This window comes from Mustelus asterias, chromosome 10, assembly GCF_964213995.1.
Source record: "Mustelus asterias chromosome 10, sMusAst1.hap1.1, whole genome shotgun sequence".
Lineage (NCBI taxonomy): Eukaryota > Metazoa > Chordata > Chondrichthyes > Carcharhiniformes > Triakidae > Mustelus > Mustelus asterias.
Genome location: NC_135810.1, coordinates 59,345,819 through 59,368,179, shown reverse-complemented (window position 1 = coordinate 59,368,179; position 22,361 = coordinate 59,345,819). Strand labels below are relative to the sequence as shown.

The following is a 22,361-nucleotide window of genomic DNA, read 5'->3' as shown; positions in this document are numbered from 1 at the left end:
CCCATTACAAGCTTTGTTCCCTAGCTACTCTCCATCCTTCTCCCGGAAACAATCCAAGATTAAAGTAGTCTGTTCACAACCCTTTTGTCACACTTGACCCCAAGCTGAGCTTCTGTGCTTGTATTTGTGCCATCATTAAAACTTCCAATTTTAGCCCACTCGTGTGCTACTGAAGCCCTCATCTGTGCCTTTTGTTGCTGATAGACTTGACTACTCCAAAGCACTCTTTGCTGGCCTTCTACATTCAAACATCTGTGTGCTTGAGGTGATCCAAAACTCTGCTGCCAGTGTCTTAACGTGCAGCAAGTCCTGTTCCCCATCCCGTGCTTGCTGACCTACACTGGCTCCTTTTCACGCAATGTCTTAATTTTAAAATGCTCATTTTTTTCAAATCCCTCCATGTCCTTGCCCCATGTGCTCCTCTAATTCTGGCTTTCTTGAGCAGCCACGATTTTAATTGTTCCACCTTTAGTAGTGACACCTTAGGTTGTCTTGTCCTGTTGCTCTGGAATACTCTCCCCCTCTGCCTCTCTTGTGGGGTGACGGCGACACTGTGGTTAGCACTGCTATCTCACAGCACCAAGGACCTGGATTCAATTCCCAGCTTGGGTCACTGTCTGTGTGGAGTCTGCACAGTCTTGTGGTCGGATTTGCCAAAGTGTGGGCAGGCAATAGAGTGGTAGGCATGTTTGATATTTGTGTAGCAGTGGTCTAGGACGTTTGGGCCTCTGGTGGAGCAGGAGACATGTTGGTGGTAACTTGGTAGTACGCTCTTGAGGTTGGCCTGATTGAAGTCCCCGGCCACAATGAACAAGGCCTCGGAATGTTTTGTCTCAAGGCTATTTGTGTGGTGAATATTTCATCCAGCACGATCTTCATGTCCGCATGGGGTGGGATGTAAACTGGCATCAGGATAACGGAGGAACAAAGAGAGGACCAAGAATAGAACCTTGGAGACACAAGAGATACCATTGTGGAATACAAAGAGGAGTTTACACAATTAATACTGTGGTGACAATTAAATAGATAAGAATGAGCTTAAGTGTATTTATTAGTGTCACAATTAGGCTTACATTAACACTGCAATGAAGTTACTGTGAAAATCCCCGAGTCGCCACACTCCAGCACCTGCTTGGGTACAGAGGGAGAATTTAGCATGGCCAATGCACCCAACCAGCACTTCTTTCGGACTGTGGGAGGAACCAGAACACCCAGAGAAAACTCACCCAGACAGGGGAGAATGTGCAGTCTCTGCACAGACAGTGACCAAGCTGGGAATCGAGCCACGGTTGAGATGAGATCTAAAGCAGATGAGAGCAATCCAATCCAGCTGGACAACAGCAGAGAGGTACTGGAGGGAAGGGGGATGATGTGGACAAAGGCTGCAAAGAGGTTCAGGCTTTCAGCCATTGAGGAAGGATATCACTCCACATGATATCAAGAAACAGTGGATACAACAAAGATGAAAGAGCTGACAACATCCCAACTGGAGTGCTGTAGACTCGTGCTCCAGGATAAGCCATGGATCTGGTCAAATTCCTTCAATACAGCTACAATTGCAGCATCGCCCCAACAATGTGGAAAATTGCTCAGATATGCCCACGCAGAATAAATCCAATCTGATAAATTACCAACATAAGTCTATTCTGAATCTTTAGCAAAATGATGCAAGGTGGGTCAGCAATGGTGCTACATTATCAAGCAGCATTCTTGCCAATAATTTGCTCACTGATGCTCAGATCAGGTTCTACATCTTATTTCATCTTTAGTCCAATCAACAGAAGAGCTGAAATCCAGGATGTGAGGCAAGTACGACCGCACTTGATGTCAAGGCACATCTGGAGTGTGAGAATCAAGGTGCCCTAATAAAATTGAAGTCAGTGGAAAAAACTATCCACTGGTTGGAGTCATATCTAGCACAAAGAAAGATGACTGCGGTTGTTGGAGGCCAATCATCTCAGCAGCTGAACATCACTGCAGGAGTTCCTCAGGGCAATGTCCTAGGCCAACCAACTTCAGTTATTTCAATGACTTCCTTGCCATCACAAGGTGAGAAGTGGGGATGTTCGCTGATGTTTATTCATGACTCATGCGTGACTCCTCAGATACTGAGGCAGTCTGCACTTGAACACAAGACCTGGACAACAGTCAGGCTTGGAATGATAAGTGATAAGTAACATTCATGCCACACAAGTTCCAAGCAATAACCATCTCCAACGATAGAGAAGTTATTATTCCTTAATATTAAACGGCATTACCATTGTTGAATCTACACCACCAGCTCCCATCCTGGGATTACCACTGACCAGAAACTTAACTGTACTTGCCATATAAATTTTGTGGCTACAAGAGCAGGTCAGAGGCTGAGAATTATGCAGCTCCTGACTCCAAGCCTATCCACCACCTACAAGGTACAGGGTAGGAGTGTGATGAAATACTCTCCACTTGCCTGGATGAGTGCAGCTGTAACAACATTCAAGAAGGTCAACATCATTAAGAACAAAGCAGCCCTCTTGACTGGCATCACATCCACCATCAGTACAATGGTAGCATTGAATACCGTTCACAAAATGCACTGCAGCAATTATCCAGTCTCAAAAGGCTACAGATTCGTTGGAGTAAAACAAATACAAAATACTGCAGATGCCGGAAATTTGAAATAATAGAATCATAGAAACCCCACAGTGCAGAAGGAGGCCATTCGGCCCATCGAGTCTGTACCGACCACAATCCCACCCAGGCCCTACCCCCATATCCCTACAGATCTCAGGACTCTAAGGGGCAATTTTTAGCATGGCCAATCAACCTAACCCGCACATCTTTGGACTGTGGGAGGAAACCGGAGCACCCAGAGGAAACCCACGCAGACACGTGGAGAATGTGCAAACTCCACACAGACAGTGACCCAAGCTGGGAATCGAACCCAGGTCCCTGGAGCTGTGAAGCAACAGTGCTAACCACTGTGCTACCGTGCCGTCCCACGTGTGAAATGTGGAGATAAAATGCTGAAAATACTCAGCAGTTTCTAATGTCTGTTGCAACAAAAACATTTCAAGCTAGTCTCATCTTTACAATAGGTATGAAATTAATATGGAGCTCAAAGATCAGGTGAATAACATCCAGTGACTTGACATTTTACACCAGGCACCAACTGGGCAATCGAAGAAGGTAGGTCTAAGTATGTCAAATAAATACTGAAATATCAGTGACAAAAATGGATACTAAAGTTTTAACTGTGTTAATGCAGGCAAGAGAAAAAAATTAAAATATTGATATTTAATAAATACCTGTAGCTGTTCCACCACATCTTTGTGAGCTCTCTCCATGTTGTTCATTTTTGTTCTAAGATTAGACTCCTGGTATTGAAAATCTGCCTTCAACTCAGTCAGCTTTGATGAACAAAAGAAAAGCACTTCAAAACACTGAACACCAGTCTGTCCTATAAAATTTTTCATTGATATATTTTTAAAACATTTTCCCCAATTAACTCCCTTCCCTGAAAGAATCAACTGGCATCTGACTCAAGTAGGTATTCTTCAAAGTTAGCCATGGTAATTGTTTGATCATATCATATATTATTATAAACCCAATTATATGTCACCTGAGATGACACACAAGGGGCACGACCTTACCAGCTTGCCATGCCGGTCGATCAGCATGCCGAATAAAATCGGATTCACACTTGGTTTCTTGCATCTTGCCCACCCTGTTTTGCCAACGAAATCAGCCTCACACCCATGAAGTGTGAGGCTGATTTAAATATTAATGACATGTTAAACATGTCACTAACGAGCCAGGGACACAATTGTCTGAACTGGCAAGATTCATACTACAGCCTCTGCATTGCACACTTCCGACACTGCATCCCAACTGCTGACCTATCAATGATCAATTAACCCAGCATGGACTAAGAATTGAGCACAGGCCTTCTGGTCTATATCTCTTGTAGCTATAATGGGCAGTACCCATTACTGTTTAATCTACCTTTTTATCTCTTTCCAAGATAGTCTGTTCTTTCTGCTGCAGAAGTCTTTTCAGAGACATCACCTCTTCCTTTAACTGGTTGATTATAACAAAGTTGTCTGTCCCTCCAGAGTCCATTGACTGGGTTAATGAGCTGCTAGTAAAAAAGTTAAATATAAAATCAAACCACAAATTTTCAAAATTTCATTCTAAGGTGCCAGCTTGGCTTAATTTGCAGCATATGCAACTGAGTACAGAAGCTGTGGGCTGAAATCACACTGGGCACTTCAAGACCAATGGTTCAATACAGCAATAGGATCCAATGTGTTAGAGATACAGCCTTCAATCAAAACATTAAGGCAGAGGGTCCATCTGTCTGTACTGGTGGATGTTAATAAATTGATAACAATGTTCAAAAGTACAAGGCTCTCCTGGTGATCTGTCCAACATTCCTCCCTCAACTAGCAATATTGAGTTAGTTGGTCATCCTATTTGCAGTTATCAAAATGGCTAAACTTAGTCCATATAATAATTCATTGACATATTTCAAATGTTAAAATGCTTCATGTAAATGCACTTTATAAACATCTTTTAATTTCCGTAAACAAATGCTAGAAAAATCTCAATTAAAATCTAAATGAAGTCTAAATTGAGTGATTTTGGTGGACTTAGACTTCAACAGGGTGAGATAAAGGGAAAAGTTGTGTCACCAAGACATGAGAATCTTGTGACACAAGTGGAAAAATAAAAGACAAATAAGCAAAGTTCAGATATATTTGAATATGCCAGTTTAACTGCAGAAAATAAGCCACACATAAAAATATGTTTCTGTACCACAGACACCAAGTAACATGTAGAATTCAAGCAAGTACTTTGGCTCAATGTTTCCATAGGATTGTGACTTCAGCGCCTGATATCAACACAAGCAGATTGCAAAATTTTAAGTCCACTTGGCATTCGGTGCAACCTGAGTTTCCACAAGCTTTTAGTGCTAGTTTTAGAATCATTGTGCTAGAAAACCTCAAATTTCTGAAAAGCTTTGTTTCTTAATTTGAAAGGGGTTAGCACTATATCCCCAAATAGTTTAGCATTTTTACAAGTAATTTAAAACTATTCACGGGTAGTGGATTGATTTAAAATGCTTACTTTGTGTGATGAATCCATTTTTAGCTTAATTAATGATCACTTCTTACCAAGTTACCACTATAAATATTTTTTAAAGCAATTTAAAAAAAAAGTTTAAAAACACTGCCCAGTTGCGCTGGTTCATGGTAGATTTTGAGTTTGGAGATGAGAAAATTGGTTTCAATGAGAACGCCAGGGGAGTTAAGAGTTGTGTGGAGCGCTCACTTCTCAATTATTGAAACTCTATGCTTTTTTGTTTTCCTGCTGCGTGGAAAGTTCCTATACCGCAGCTCAGCAAATCCATATTGTGCATGTCTGCGTGCAAGGGTACCTGCAATTAAGGTGTTTACTCAAATGTTACTGAAATGTCAAAAATGATATGCAACTTAAACTTCCCCAAGACTAATAATTTTCAGCAAGTAACTGCGTGCAGTAAAGATTTATTCAAGTAGAAAACTAAAGACCATACAATGGATGATCATAGCATTCCATCTTTTATAATATACTTTATTTCTTGAGTCTATTGATTCTGTCAAGTGGTATATAATTTTTAAAAAGTGTATATAAACGACTAAAACACGTAAACAGTGTAGTTTATACTGTAAACTATAGCACTATTGTAACAAACTGGTTAATTCAATAACAATGACAATCCTTTAACATAAATGTTATTAGCGCATCTTAATTTAAATGATTGACTAGTTTTTTCTTTGAGCAATGCTGTGGTAATGAGTGAAACACAATGCATATGTAATTACTGCAGAAGGAAAAAAGACATTTTTATCAAAAGCTTTGCATTTTGAAAAAATACAAATCCAAGGGAGACAACAAATTTATACTGTATAGAGAGCATTGATTGGTTAACAAGTGGACTGGTCGAGATGTTGCTACGGAGAATGCTCCAGTTGGTGACTGACAGTTACCTGCCAAGCATTTTTTTGAAATTTAAACCTGGCAGTTTGACCCTGAAGAGTCAAGGCATTGCCCTGAAGAATTAACCAGCAAACATCTATCACTTACTTTGCTTAGCTGAAAAAGGCAGAATGTGTGTAGATGTTTTATCTGGCTGCAAAGAACAGGACCCTTTGTATTAATATATGTGGCACAGGATGAACTGTTGAAACCAGTGATGAACAAGTTTTCCACATATAACGTGAAGGCTTCCTTCACATTTACATAGGCCATACAGGACTTACATATTGATAGCAATGCCGTGTCCATGAGCTCATTTGACATTGCTAGCCTTTTCACCAATGTTCCACTTAAGGAATCCATGGATATTTGTGCTGCAGCACATATGGCAATGCATACCTGCCACCATTGTATGAATCAATATTCATTGAGCTTATGAACTCAGCAACTCACGCAGTTAAGTTTAGTTTTATCATGTATGCCCAAATGGATGCTGTTGCCATGGAATCCTTTCTAGACCTGGTTCTCGAAAATATCTGTTAGATTTGATAAGAAACATGTCTTTGATGAAATGATACCTAATCTCCTCGCCAATGTATATTTCTGATACGTGGATGGTACATTCGATACATTTAAAATTCGCAACAGCTTGCCACAGTTTCGTCACAAGTTTTAACGGGCTCCATCCTGTACTCAAATTCACCGTTGAAATGGAAGTGTCAAATGAACTCACTTTCCTTGACAAACTAGTTGAGAAATTTTCCAGGGGGTTTCTCCACCATGGTTTACAACAAGCCTACCGTTACTACTCAATATATGCATGGAGATTCTTACAGTTTCATGTGCTATAGGATTAGCCTTTTCAGCAGCCTGGTAAATAGGGCTCGAGCCGTTTACTCACCATGCTAGCTTGATGTTCAAATAGGGCACATCAAAGGCATCCTGTAGTATTATGGCTATCCTGATAAATTCATTTCACACAGTATACCTGCAAACTCACCAAAAGGCCTAAGGCCATCACTTCTGTGTCTACCTCAGATTACCCCGGACGGGGAAAGTATCTCAAAACTTTGAGCAGCAGGCAAAGCTGTTTCACGCTGCTATTATGCAGTAGCAACTCAAGTGGTACTCACTACTAATAGGATGCTGCATCAAGTCAAAAATGCATTCTGCCCATCACGCAAATGAATAATGTGGTATATGAATTTCAGTGCCAATATGATGCTAGATATGTATGTTGCACATCCCAAAGACTGGCAGATCATAAATAACATGTCCCTTCTGCAGTGGACAAGGTGCAGACCATATCAATGAAACCCGTGCTTGCAAAACTCAAAAGTGTCCAACATTGAATATGATTCTGCAATTGGACATATTTGCTAAATAACCCCAAGTATGCTAAGAATTACACTGACAACAATTTAAGATAGTCAGGCTTGCAGTGTGGCCCATGTGTGCTGGAAGCCACATATATTGATACGCAGGACCCTCTCTTTGTAGGCAGGAAGAAAATGCACACACATTGTGCCTGTTTCAATTAAACAGGGTGACAACCATTTGCTGGTTCATTCTTCAGGGCAATGCCTTGACCAATCAGACTCAAGCTCCCCAGTTAAATTTCAAACAATGCTTGGTAATTAACTGAATAAAGCAGTTTTTGTATTCAAACAAGATAACAATTTTAGTTCCCAATGAGTTTACCTGTCTCCATTGGAGGGCTTTGTTTCAAGTTTTGGCTTTTTCTTTGGAGCTTCATTTTGAATACTGGACGACGACGATTTATGGCTGTAAACAATAGCATATGTTAAATTTATAGACAACTTTTATATGGTCGGCCCTAAACAAGAAAAAAGTGAAGTCAATAAAAGCAATCAAGAAGCATCAATTCAACCAACTACAAACTGAATTAAATATAAACCAACAAAATTTCATTAAAATACACTGAAAAAAATAGGGGCAAGAGGAAATAAGCAAGGAATCTTAATTAATTACCGATTCAGAAATCCCATTCACAGTACAACTATAAATCTGTATTTGTTAAACATGAAATTATTAACTCAGATTCTAATTGAGCGCAAAAATATCACCTCTTGATGCCCATTTAAAGCAAATTGTGAATCATTGTAAACAGGGATTCAAATCCTAGGTCACTGTCTCACTGTGTTCTGGAAAGAAAAAGTTAATTTATACACCTGTTATCCAATAGAGCTTATAAGATCTGTGTGTTCATGCTGTGCAGAGGGGAAAAGGAGAATTTCCTTGCACATTGTAAGCAAGTCTCCCCATGATGCCTCAGGGATGTAAATAAGATTAAAGTGAATAGGAGACTTTAGTTGCCTGAGGAGGATCAACATGTTATAGGTGTTGCCAACATCATCACAACCAAAAAGTTATATCATCTGTACCAAGCAACAACTCAAGAGCATGAACTCATTTACAGCCACTGTCAAACTATACTTAAACTATTTATACCTTATTTAACTAACTATGGATGCTATGCACCTTTATTTTAAGACCGGCAAAGTCATTATGTCCTTTCATTTTGGCACTAAAAATGCTTAAGTTATTAAATGAATTAATAGAAGAATCATATCAGTGATAAATCCTAATATCACTTCTAGTCTGATTACATTGTATACAAGTGGGAAACGATCTGTTAGTGTCCACTGCAACACTTTTCCCAAACAAAATAATTTTACTTCAACTTGTATTAAAAGTAAAATATATATCTATGTACAGTGCGGCCCCGTTATAACGCGATGGTTGGGGTCCATAAAATGTTATCACGAAAAAAGCGGGGTTGCGCTAAATTTGCCAATTTCTTTGCGGAAAAAAGGGTCCAATGATTCATCGCGTTATATCTGAATTCGTGCTAAATCGGGGTTCCACTGTATTTATTACATTCCAGTTCATAACTCAGTGTTTAGTAGTTGTAAGCTACAGTACCAGTCAGAATGGAAGTTTTCACTTCCACAGTACATTACTATTTTGTAACCAACATCAGACTACATGATCCTACACTAATGGATCTATTCACAGTGAATAAGAGGATATTCTATGTAACAGAATAAATATATTGGGAAAAATTTGCTTGTGAAGTGACAACACACAAGCAATACAGATTCCTTGGGAACTGGAAGTCAGTAACCTGCTATTTATGCAATGTTCTTTGATAATATTAATGGAGAACATTTAAAAGCTGGACAAGCTGGTAATCGAACATGGTGCTACCTGCCAGTGAGGAATTAATGCAAGTCTGCCTGGCACTGCTATTTAAACAAATTTCTGCTCAGACCTATGATTATGGTGACATCTGTACCTATCGTGCTAGAAAATTTGGATAGGCTGAGTTTATTTTCTTTGGAACAAGAGGAGGCTGACATGTGACTTAATTGAAATGTACGTATGAAATTTAAGGGGGTCAAACGGGATTGACTTATTTACCTTAGCAAAGGCATAGGTTTAAAGTAATTGGTAGCGGGATCAGAGGGGTCACGAGGAAGCCTTTCACGCAGACAACTGATAGGAACCCAGAACACTGCCTGAAAGGCAGAGAGGCATAAAACTCACCATATTTAAAAAGTACTTATGTCTACTTGAAGAGCTGTGACCTGCAAAGCTAGGTGGGATTAGGCTGGATAGCTCTTTGATTTTCTGATTTCTATATTGTGTTTGATATAGATTATGCATCGTAATAGATAACGTATTATTGTGTTGCTATATTTTAAAATGTTGGCAATAAAGTAATAGTTGTTAAAAGGAAACAGAAAAACAATAGAAATACAAATAGAATTTGAACAATAATGAAATGCTATACTGAAACCATTAATATAATAGAGAATGGTGACAAATGGGAACTAAAATATCATAAACATGTACTGTAAACATTTCAGGATGGTGTGCAACTAACAACAGAGCTATCAAAGTACGAGCATATTTCAAAACATTGCATTTGTGGCACTAAGAAGACTTCATTTAGACAGAAATTCATTTCTGAAATTTCATTTCAAGCACAGAAATTCATTTGGCCACTTTGGAACAAGCCTGATTTTCCATTGTTCTGGTTCAATTGTGAAAAATTGAACAAACCGTAAAACAGTTGTTAAATTGAATCACAAAACTGCAAGAACTGCATCATTAAGTTTTCACAAGGCTACTTTAAGGAAAGACAGTTTGCAAACAAGGGGAGTCTGGGGGCATACAATTTTAAATGCTATCATCAATGAAGTTGCATTGGATGGCTTGGTAATGCAAAACATTTGCTAAGAGTGTGCAAAAGGGGCAGCACGGTAGCAGAGTGGTTAGCACTGCTGCCTCACAACACCAGGGACCCATGTTCGTTTCCCATCTTGGGTGACTGTATGTGTGGAGCTTGCACATTCTCCCAGTGACTGTGTGGGTTTCCTCCAGGTGCTTTGACCTGGATAAGGTGCTCCTTCAGAGAGTCAGTGCAGACTCGGTGGGCCCATTGGCCTCTCTGCACTGTAGGGATTCTATGAGCAAAATATTGATGCAGATATTTTTGATATTGGATGGGAAAGTGATTGCTGGTGTACGCAGGTGGAAAAAGACAACGTTGGGATGTCTGATGGAGAGTAATGAAAAGCTGGGAAACTGCAGTTAGGTGATCAGGAAAAAAGATTAGTGGGACAAGGTGCAAACAATGGCACGGCAAATGGTGGGAGGGGATTTCAAGATCTGGATCTAACAGTCATGGCAAGTTGATGATGGGGTGCAATGTTTGCAGAGTTAGGTGAGAAGTTTTAGAAAGTCATAGCTTGAAATGGTTAGGTGTGATGGCTTGGAAGAATCAGATTTGTTAAATTCTGGTACGAGTTGGATTATAGATTAATTAGAAATTCCCAACACTGAAAATTACTTCAGCATTCCACACAACAAACACACTAATTGATTTCTCCCCCCAGTCTTTCACAGTTATTGATAAAAATTGAAGAAATTGCTAATATCTTAAAAGTTTATTTATTAGTCACAAGGAAGGCTTACATTAACACTGCAATGAAGTTACTGTGAAATTCCTCTGGTCGTCACACTCCAGTGCCTGTTTGGGTCAATGCACCTAATCAGCACATCTTTTAGACTGTGGGAGGAAACCCACACAGACACGGAAAACGTGCAAACTCCACAGACAGTAACCCAAGCTGGGAATCGAACCCTGGTCCCTGGCGCTGTGAGGCAGCAGTGCTAACCACTGTGCCACCCAAGATTATCACCTTAATTCTGCAACAAAGTATTCAAGAACAAGTGTAATAGACCACTTGAAAATAGACAATTAGATATTCAAAGGAAAAGCAGTACTGTCATTGCGGAAAGCATGTTTCCTTATGATGCAGGAACAGAAATAATGTGCTAGCATTTACAAATGCTGAAAAACTGATATCTGCCAAATAAATCTGCCTCTCCACCAATATCACCCCCACTCTCCTCCAAATGGGATTCCAGTTTGAATACCTACCCTATATAAGTATTTCTGTTGCCCTTGTTATTGTGCTTCATGCTTTGGGAATATGAAGAAATTCCAGTCTATGGGCACTATGCTGACCGGAACCTACTCTTCTCGATCTTAATGTCATGGCTGCGCCCAAGCCGTCTCTAACCAGAAGCTCTAAAGCATAAAACATCGAAACAAGGACCAACTCAGATATCAACAAATGTACAGATTTCTTCCTTTATAGTCTGTAGAGATCATAGAGCAATTCTGTACATAATAGTAAGTCTTATGTACTTTTAATTCTTCCTGTTATAAACCAAATGTTTTTGGTGCTGCTGTTTCATTTGATGGAGTCAATTTTGCTACTTACCCTTTGAGCTTATACAGCTCCACATCAATAGCTGTAAAAACAAACACATGTAACTTGTTGCCACAAATGCTCAAAGCTGAGGCAGTCATTAAGAATGTCAAAAATTAGCCTTATACTGGAGGAAGCCTGAATAAGCCATCCCTGTTCAGGTATGTGAAATGCAAGTGACTATTTTAAAGGAATCAATGAAGAAAATCTAAAACAAACACTTACAAAATGATAAACAAAAACTTTACAGAATTAAGAACTATTGGCAACCTATACATGGAAATCAGAGAGGTTTCACACAAGGAATCAAAATGACCACCGCTTCAAAAACCCCATCTTTGCTTGCATCACAAGTAGCAAATCAAGTCTAATGAACTGAGGGACATCATTCAATTTTTGTTCAATTACATTCAAATGAAATACACCACACGAATGACAACAAGAGAACGGATCTCAGGGGAGTTAGAAGACTACAATTCAAACAGTTTTGATGACTGAATAATTTACAGAGCTTGGCAGAATCTTGGCAATACACAAAAATTGACAATTTCTAGTAAAATCTGAGTTCCAAAAACAATGGGGTTGAAAATCTGCTGGGCGCCATTTTTAGTACATGAACTAAGAGTCCATGATTACTATTTTAAGCAATGAACTGGACTTAAAATTAACAGGAATTTTACACAAGCGTGCTAAGCAGGATTTGAAGTTCAATAATTTAAAACACTGTCATTGACTTAATTTATCTTCCAATCACAACTCAATGGAGTTAGTTTTAAACCATTCTGAACGCAGCCTCCACATCATCTCCATCAATACAAACTTCTCACCCAGGCTGTTACCTCTGATCTTGACTATGCCAATGTTTTCATTATGAGTATTCCATCTTTCAGTCTACATAAATCTAAGCTTATCCAAAGCTCTGTTGCTCAAATCAAAATTAGCACCAAAATTGGCTCATCCATCACTACTGTAGTTGCAGGACCAATTTGGTAATACCTTGATTTAAAAGTTCTCAACTATTTTCAAAAGCCTCCATGGCCTCACCATTCTACTTCTGCAACTTGTTCCAGCCCTACAATCCGACAGGATTTCTGCATTTTTCCAATTCTGGTCTATTGCGCATCCCCAGTTTTAGTTGCTCCATCACCTGCAACCATGCCTTTGGCTGCCTAGGCACCAAGCTCTGGAGTTCTCTCCACCTTTCCCCTCTCATCATTTGAACAAATATCTTCATATGTAGATATATGTCAGATTTTGTTTGATAACACTTCCAACACAGCATGCCTTAGGATTACCTTGTATGTTAAAGCTGCAACATAAAAGTAAGTTATTGCGTTTAAACACTTTCATCATGATGAGGAACATAAATATTCCAAGTTGAATAGAGCACAAAGTTATCTCCTGAAGCACTTTTCTAATAATGCATCTCAGTTTCAATATCAGGATAGCAGCCATTACTTTAGGAATGCATCATTTAAGTTCCCTATATTAGCCAAGCCTGTGTGAATGACAATTAGTGCTAAATTAAGAGCAGATGCATGCAAGGATGGAACACTCACTATTATTAGTCACGATCCTTATATCTAGCAGAAAGGATAATTTAATTCCATGTATCTTAATTTCCACACAGTGCAACATCCTAAAGGTGGAAACACAACCTTGTAATGCCCCATATGTTACCTTGTCTCCTAAATTATTCACTTTAACCTGGTAGATTTTTATCAATTCAATGCAAACAGGAAGGTGCAATGTACTGGGAATAAAACAATTACCAGAATGAGTAAATACGAAGTAAGGTTTCTCTTTCTAGTGCTTGACTGGAAATCCAAATATTATTCTTCCATCCCAAGTTCCAGGCAGTAGATGGGTAAAGACACCAAAAATAGTACAATAATTATTTCCATTATTAGGGAGGGGAGGATGTTAGGTAGGAAAAAATATAAAAATTAAACACAAAAATGAAGCTGACAAATGTCTGACGGTGAAGAGAATTCTACATAATACAACAGCTAAATATTTACCTCATTTTCCACACGCCATGCTGCTGCTCTGGACTTAGGCTGCCAATTCTGAAACATATATGGTAGGTGGTCTTAAATTTTCCAAAAACGATTCTTCATTCAGGAAAAGTGTACAAATTCCATTGGGCAGAATGGCCTACTGCAATATTTGGCGTGCATCAGAGTCAAGCACATCAAATTGCTGCTGAAGTTATTTTTTGGGGTGGTTCTGTGATAAAACAGAACATTAGTTTACCCCAGAGATAGGTTGTTGGCCTCATCCCAAATTCTGGAGTCAGGGCATTTGCATCCTAATGCACACCACCGACACTACAAGCTGGGTGCCCACTTTAGAGGTCAGGGAGCAGGGACAGTGATGGGATGAAGGTGATGGAGGAATGAGGAAAAAAATAATTGAGAAGAAAGTTCTAGTCTTCAGGCAGCTGGGATAACACTGCCAATCTCAGATGTCAAAATAATTAAATATCTGGATGATTTCACTTAGGCCAGTTTCCAGAAATTAATCAACTCCTTTCAACTTGAAATCTCCCTCCAAAAAGTCCCTCGCAATACCAGATAGAGGAATAATTTGCAGCCATACTGCTAAGAGCACAAATGATGGAAAATTATTAGATAACACATTTGCCTCATTTGAATGGCTAACTTGAACTCAAATTTTGACAAGTGGAAACCAAGCTCAATTGTGTTTCACCTCAATTGAAAAGATTTTCTTCCATTTATAGGAAAATATAGGATACCAAGAAATCTTTCACCTAATATTGGAAATAAATTTAAGGATAATCATTTTAAGTAATATTCCATTAAATGCCTGTAAAAAAATGAATTGTCTTAAGTTTAACATTTCAATAGCACATTAAGCAAGAATCCCATCACAAGAAAAACATAATTGCATACATAAGTATGCGCCTTTCAAGACATCTACACTGTAAAGTGCAGATTTGTTTTTTGGTTAGAAATGTATGACTATCAAGTTGGTGATTATGATTTAAAATTTCAAAACATGTTGAAAAGCAGAAATATCTAGAAAGACAGTTAACTAAAGGAAATAAATTACAACGAAAAAGAGTTCTCAGATGGAAGTATTAATGTCTATGCACCATTACTTTAAAAATCAATAACAACACTCACTTGTGACGACTGCTGCTATGGTGGTGTTTTGAGAGCTCTTTCTCCGGCAGTGAAGTTGAAGATGAGGAAGAGTGTGAGCCCAAGTTCTTTCTCTGTTCCTTTGTTTTCTGCAGAACGCGCTTATATGAAAGTGTACAGAGCCAACAGAGCAGTTTTCCATCAACCTACAAGACAAAGTAAAACAGAGAAGTTAAAACCTTGGCAAACAGGCTGAGAGAATTGTTTATTTGATTTGCATTATTCTGGTTTAGAAGATACAATTTCTTAGATGCCGCTTACCTGCCCCTACATTCAAACCTTACTAGTACATTACACTTGCTGCATAATTTCCTATACTTAAAATACATTTCCTTAAGCAGTTTTTCGATGACATGCAGATTTTTCTGTAATTTCATACAGATGTTGGATCTTTATCCGAATTTATAGTTTTTTTTCTTGTTACCAAGTTACCTCACCTTTGCAGTTCTCCCACCCCAATGAGATGCTGCTATTTTTTCCAGAGAGAAAATTAAAGAAAAACAAACAAAATTATTCTCAGGAATGAATGAACTACAGATGTGTTAGGGATTATTCACTGATTTTAAGATTCCATGTGCACGTAATGACCCAAAATAAATCAATGGTCATACATCTCTTAGTAATTCATTCAACTGTCCATTAAAATATCATAAGCAGCAGATACTAAACAGCTGAAAATAAAACAACCTTGTAATATGATAGTACCTGTCACAGGATGCAGTGTACTTTCAGGTCAATCGTTACAACCAGCTGCAATACCCTTCCTTAACCTTCTTCCTAAGTCATTTGGCAAAGCTTTCAAACTTCAAGGCGAAGCCGACTGGCGGCGGTATTGGAAGGTAGGAACGCGAATGGCTAAACTAAAACTAAAAATATATATTACATAAAATAAATACCGGGGGGATGGGGGAGGGAATTAAAGGTAACCCAATCTTAGGATTTGGTAAATTTATGATCCATCATTTTGATGGCATCAAAACCAGGTGATTAAATTACAGCTGTACAACTTACTCCCAGATATATGTTACACTATAGATTTCGATTTTCTCCATTAAACCCAAATCTAATGAAAAATCAAGAAACAGCTCGAGTAATTATCAGATGGAATATGAAATGATCAAAATTAACCAAGAGATTGCAAATAGACATGAAAAGTGATTAACTGCAGTAACAATGCATTTTACACTGTGACAAGCCCAGTTGCAATAACCTCAAAAATATTAAGAGTGACCAGATATAAAATTTAAACTATACAACAATTACAAAAAGATTCTTGGGATATTTCTTTATTATGAAGTCACATAGCTACCATGGGTATATTTAGTATTGTTTGATCTACCATGCTGTTATATACATTTCTATGTAGCAGCCAACTAAAAGCAGAAATTATATTTTAATTATAGCTATTCTTGGGTGATTTTTCAGTCATATATTTTAAAAATCACTTCACTTATCTTGTGCAATAGCACATTTTATTTAAATACAATAAAAGTCAGAAAAAAAACTGGATGACTGAAATACTGTGGAAACAGAATTACTTAAGTAATGTACTGTATGCCTTTTGTGATTTAACATTCTATGTCCCAATCAGTTTCCATATGAGACTAACTTCAAAAAAATCTTAAATTCTAAAACAGAAGTTGACTTCAATGCTAAATAAAGAATTTTTGCTCACTTCCGTTACCTTTCGCCGACTCTCATCTTTTCGATCAAAGGCACACTGCTGTTTGCACTGCTCACATGTTTGAGGAGGTCCATACTTCTTTTCTGAATTTGTACAACGTTGACATTTGGTGCCAATGAAGGCTGCTATAATGTTGCAATATTGACAGGGTTTGGGCTGCAAGCATAAAAAAATGAAGCATTTATTCAAATTGCCTAACAGCATTGATAATTCATCTGTTCTTAATGTTGGGGATGCAATATTATTAGTAGATTCAATTAAGAGGTATTGATTTGGTCCTCTTAGAATCACAGCAAATTAACGAATCAACTTGCCACCCTTATTTCACAAAATGCGTTTTATCCTGAAGTGTTTTTCAGACTCTCGTTCAGATTCAAAGACAGAGAGACACTAATTTTCTTACCAGAGGAACTAAAATTTTCTTAATCATTCAATGTTCTAAGAGTCAAATATTCATCCACACTTGCATATTTAATATTTCAAGAATTTAAAATTATTTACTTTATGACATGTATAATTGTTCACGTAACTTTGGAAGATGCGGAATTTATAACATTTGCTTTATAATTTCATTTTAAAAAGTGAAACAAGGCACGCCAGTGGTACAGGAAGTAAATTCAGTTCCTGCTGAACTAGTTAAGCAAGATGAGAAGGAAAAATCCCATTTTGGATTCCCTGATTTATCCAGTCATCAGGCTATAAACGGTGCATGAAGACTATAACCTGCCTTTCCATCACAGACAGAAGATTCCTTGCCAGAAATTATATGAGGGGCAAATGGAGGTTGGAGGGGGAAAGGAAGAGACAGACCCAAGCTCAACTACCATGTCCAGAATAGAACTGCCTAATAACTTTTGGAGCCTGAAATATAGAACATGCAATTTAAGAATTTATAATTGATGCCCTGTGAAAAATATTGTGGGAACACATAGCTTTGATACAAATCATTTCAGAAATTGCAGTTTTATTAATAGGTCACTTCCAGAGAAAAATGATTCTTCCATCTTTTAAGAGGAATTTCATCCCCTTACTGTCCAGACAATAATCCAATGGCCCCAGAATTGAAGGGTACATATGGCTATGGTAATAAAATAAGTACTTCAAAGAGGTCGTTGCCAAAGCAGTAGTAAAGAACGAGGCAACAATGTGGTTGGATGGAATAAAAAATAATCAGCATGCAAGGAGAAAAGTCACCCAATCAGGATGGAATGCATCCACGGTTAGTCAAGATTACAACTGAGGGGGCCTTGGCCACCATCTTCCAATCCACCTTGGATACGAGGCAGTGCCACAGGATGAGGGGATTGTTACACACCTGTACAGAAAAAAGGGGCCAGTGTAATGTTAGTGTAGGGAAAATCTATCAAAGGCCATGTGCTGACAAAATTAACTGGCATTTGGAAAAGTATGGCCTAATTAAATGAAAGTCAGCATGGATTTGTTAAAGGCAAATAAAGTTGAATAACTTGATTTGAATTTTTTGATGAAGTAATGGAGGATAATTCACAGTAACTTCATTGCAGTGTGAATGTAAGCCTACTTGTGACTAATAAATAAGCTTTACTAATGTGGCTGATGTAATTATACACTATGTTCTGAAATTCCTTCCCTAAACTCCTCTACCTTGCTTTCCTCCCTTAAGGTATTCCCCAAAGCCTATATCAGAACAAAAGTAAAATTGAAATGCTTTGCAGTTGTGAGTGGAAACCTGAAATTTGATGAGTTCATTACAATTTGCAAAATTTCTTGACTGAATAGTAAATGAATCATTCAAGTCTGTTTACTTCATGCGAATGTGTTTTAATAACGACTTGTAATTATATTAATATTTATATTAGATCATCTTCCTAGGTCATGTTGAAATTTTATAATGCTCATGTGAAGGCCCTTTGTATGCTTTGCATGTTAAAGGTACTATACAAATAATTATGGTCAAGTAAAGAGAGACTTGAGTGATTCAATTATTGTCAAGAAATTTTACAAATTAGAATGAACTTGTCAAATTTCAGGTTTCCACTCAAGCTACAAAACATTTTATTTTGCTTGCTAACAAAATATGGCTTTTGCATACATCGACATATTGGTCCAAATTTTAAAGTCAGCATCCAGCAAACAGCACTTTCCATTCATTACACTTACAGCTGCCAGACTTTTCATGGACAACTTTGTGTCAACAGTTGTCTGAAACAGCATAGTGTCCACTACGGGAAATCTGGAACTGGTGTAATAAAGCTTGGAGGAAGCAAGGCAAAGAGATATCATTTTCCTGATTTCCACAATAACTGCACATGAGGACACAGATGTTGCTGTCCGATTTGCTCTATAACAAGTCAGCGTAATAGCCTTGTTGTTATTTTACCATAAAATCTACATTATTATATTTGGAAATGCATGATAACGTTACTCAAGTGATTTCATAGAGAGGATATGAAGCACAGTAAAAGGCCAGTATTTGTGTTTCACTCAAGCCTCCTTTCACCTAACTCTACTAGCATAACGTTCAATGCCTTTTCCCATTATGCTGGTCGACCCTCTCCTTAAATGCATCCATACTATTTGCTTCAACGACTCCCAAAGGCAGCCAGCTTCACATTTGCACTTTTAGCAGGGTAAAAATTGTCTTCCATATTTGATTTCTCATGCTGGGTGCTAGTTTACCCCCACCCCCAAAAGTAAATCATTTTTTCCTGCATCTATTTTACCAACGTTTTATCATTTTAAAGATCTTTAATAGGTCACGCCTCAACCTTCTCTTTTCAAGAGGGAAAAGATCCAGCCTGTTCATCATCTCCTGATAGGTCGCCCCTGCGTTTCAGGTATCACCCTAGTGCAGAGATGTACCCTCTCCAATGCCTCAATAATCATTTATACTATGGCAACTAGGATTGTATGCAGTACAACTGGTGTGGTCTAACCAAGGTTAGGTACAATTTTTGCATTTCTTTGCTGTTCAGTTCTATCCTGGTTTTCTTTATGACATTGTTGACCTGCATCGCTACTTTTAGCGACTTATATATTTCTACTTCCAGATTGCTTTGCATCTCTATGCCATTTAGATTCTTGCTACCTAAAGTTTATACAACCTACTGATTTTTCTTGCCAAAATGTAATACCTCACATTCATGTTGAAACTTATTTGCCAAATAAATACACATTCTAGAAGTTTGTAAATATTTTCTTGCAATTTGTTGCAGTCCTCCCTAGTATACACTTAGTATCCCCAATGAGTGTCATCCACAAATTTAGATTGCATTTTTGATTCCAAAGTCTAACTTGCTAATATAAATTCTAAGCATTAGTTGTTCTAATGCTGATCCTGCCCATCCTCTTACCTTCCTTCACTCCAGGTAATACTGCTTACTTCATCTCATTGCTCTCTATCCGCCAGCTGGCTATCGATTCTACGACTTGCCCCAAACTCTGCATTCTCTTTATTTGTGAATCGGTTGTAGTTGCTAACAAGGGCCTTTTGAACATTTGGATAAATTACATCTACAGCATTATCACCGTTTACCACCTCTTCAAAATATTCAATGAAGTTGGTCAAGCAAAAATTACCCTTTAGAAATCCATGCTGACTATTCATGATCATATTTTTGGTTTCTACATGTTCTTCAATTTTTTCCTTTAGTAGCGATCTCATTGTTTTCCTATCACTGACATTAAGTTGACAATCTGGTTTCCTATATATGCTCAATCACCCTTACATACAGGAGTAACATTAGCTATCCACCAGTCTTCAGGCATTACGTGGGAGGGTACGACAAGTGTGGGATTGCCTAGCATCTGTGTCACATGTAGATAATGAAACAGATATGACACACAGCATAGCACCATTGGACTCTGAACGCCAAGACCTATTAGTTAGCAAGTATTATTGCGAAGTGTTTTAAACTGACAACGTACATGATGTTGTGATCTTAAATAAATAATGTGATCTTACCACTGAAGATTCTGTGGGAGCAGCACGGTAGCAGTGGTTAGCACTGCTGCTTCACAACGCCAGGGACCCGGGTTCGATTCCCGGCTTGGGTCACTGTCTGTGTGGAGTTTGCACATTCTCCCTGTGTCTGCGTGGGTTTCCTCCGGGTGCTCTGGTTTCCTCCCACATTCTAAAAGACACCTGGTTAGGTGCATTGACTCGACCAGGTACCGGACTATGGCAACTAGGGGAATTTCACAGCAAGTTCATTGCAGTGTTAATGTAAGCCTACTTGGTGACTAATAAACAAACTTTAAATATTTTTTTTTAAAGATTCCGGACAATATTCCTTTTTTCTTTGCAGGAACAGAGCGCACATAATGCTGAGATATCACAGACCAGTGGAAGAGCAGCAAAGCTGGTATTTCTGACTCCACCAGAGGCGGTAGTTTTGGAGTTGGCCAGCAACCAATGAGGCAGGACTATGGCCCTGGGTGGTGAGATTCCACGGGCCCATAGGTAGGTGTGTGTGTGTGTGTGTGTGTGTGTGTGTGTGTGTGTGTGTGTGTGTGGGGGGGGGGGGGGGGGGGGGGGGGGAGAAGAAGAGGGTGTTGTTGTGTATTCATGTTATTGCTGGTGTTTCCTCACTAGCAGCTTTGCAGTGGAACGGGGCACTTTAAGAGACCGATCACATGATGTCACTGATGATACCATCGGCCATTTGTGCAGACAAACAAGTAGACTAGTTTAGCTGCCAGTAGTGTTAATATTCTTTCAATAAAGCTGTTTGTTTAAACCTTAGAGACCTGCAGCCCATCTTTTAAAACCACCACAGTTGTGGGGAGGGGGCACTGACGGGATTGACTTTGGTGTCTTGCAGTGTTTGGAGAAAAATTTGTCTCAATTTTAAAGAGGCTGATGGCAAGACCCTGGTTAGCATTTTCCATGGTGAGAGAATAGGAAGCATGGATCTCTGAAATCAGCTCAAAATGATGATGCCCTTCATAATTCTTGTTTCTTTCCCCACAGTTGAAACCACGGCACCAACCCGGAGGGGCCCACATTAATTTCCTAGGAGGAGGAAGCCTCAAAGGGTGCATCACATCCTTGGCAACACCTAACACCAGTGAAGATGCCCACACCTCACCTGGTATGCATGAGTCGGTTAAAGGGTACGTCAAATGGTGCCAGCACATAACAGTTAGAGGACCAGCTATCAGAGGCCGAGTGTTGCAGGCCTGTGGCACTTGCAGGAGTACTGGAGGCAACCTAGCTGCCGAGGCCAAGGCTGATGGGCCTCTGTAGTACTTCAGGCGACAGAAACTGGATGGACAATGCAAGACAAGTGGATATGTACTGGAAAAGACAGTGGAGTAGTCCATCCAGGCCATGTATACTCTGATCACCCTCTCCTCAGAGCACAGATGCAGTACAATGCTGGGTAGATATTCTAGAGAAATTCTATTTAGTTCACATCTGTTTCAGTTACTATTCAATTTCAGAACATGTAATTGTCTTATTTCAGAAACATTTTATGGTGTTATCAAAAGACAATAGAGTCTTTCACACTCCCCAGGGAGTTGAGTGTGTGTGTTCATCCTGCTGAGTGGAATGTGAAAGTGTGTGTATAACAGCAATCTGGGCAGTTTTCTCATTGCCTGGAGAGGGGTTCCAATTGTTTTTAAATCTAGCCAGTAAAAGAAAAAATAATTGTATCTTTGAAAGGCACATCCTCACAGTGCATGTACGAAAATCAGACCGTATTTTATTTTTTTTACTCT

General features: G+C 38.8%; 1 protein-coding gene across 5 annotated transcripts in view; it reads right to left on the bottom strand.

Annotated features, from left to right (window-relative positions):
- Positions 1–22,361, bottom strand: part of fam76b (family with sequence similarity 76 member B) — a 36,450-nt gene that overhangs the window by 7,429 nt on the left and 6,660 nt on the right. The window contains exons 4-9 of one of the 5 annotated variants that reach the window (XM_078221782.1): positions 16,650–16,814; positions 14,957–15,120; positions 13,829–13,876; positions 7,702–7,785; positions 3,985–4,117; positions 3,288–3,389 (exon numbers count right to left, since the gene is read on the bottom strand). In XM_078221782.1, the coding sequence (XP_078077908.1) occupies positions 3,288–3,389; positions 3,985–4,117; positions 7,702–7,785; positions 13,829–13,876; positions 14,957–15,120; positions 16,650–16,814 (696 nt within the window). Of the gene's footprint in view, positions 1–3,287; positions 3,390–3,984; positions 4,121–7,701; positions 7,786–13,828; positions 13,877–14,956; positions 15,121–16,649; positions 16,815–22,361 lie in introns of all 5 variants that reach the window. The other 4 variants (XM_078221781.1, XM_078221783.1, XM_078221784.1 and 1 more) reach the window with 4 other exon arrangements.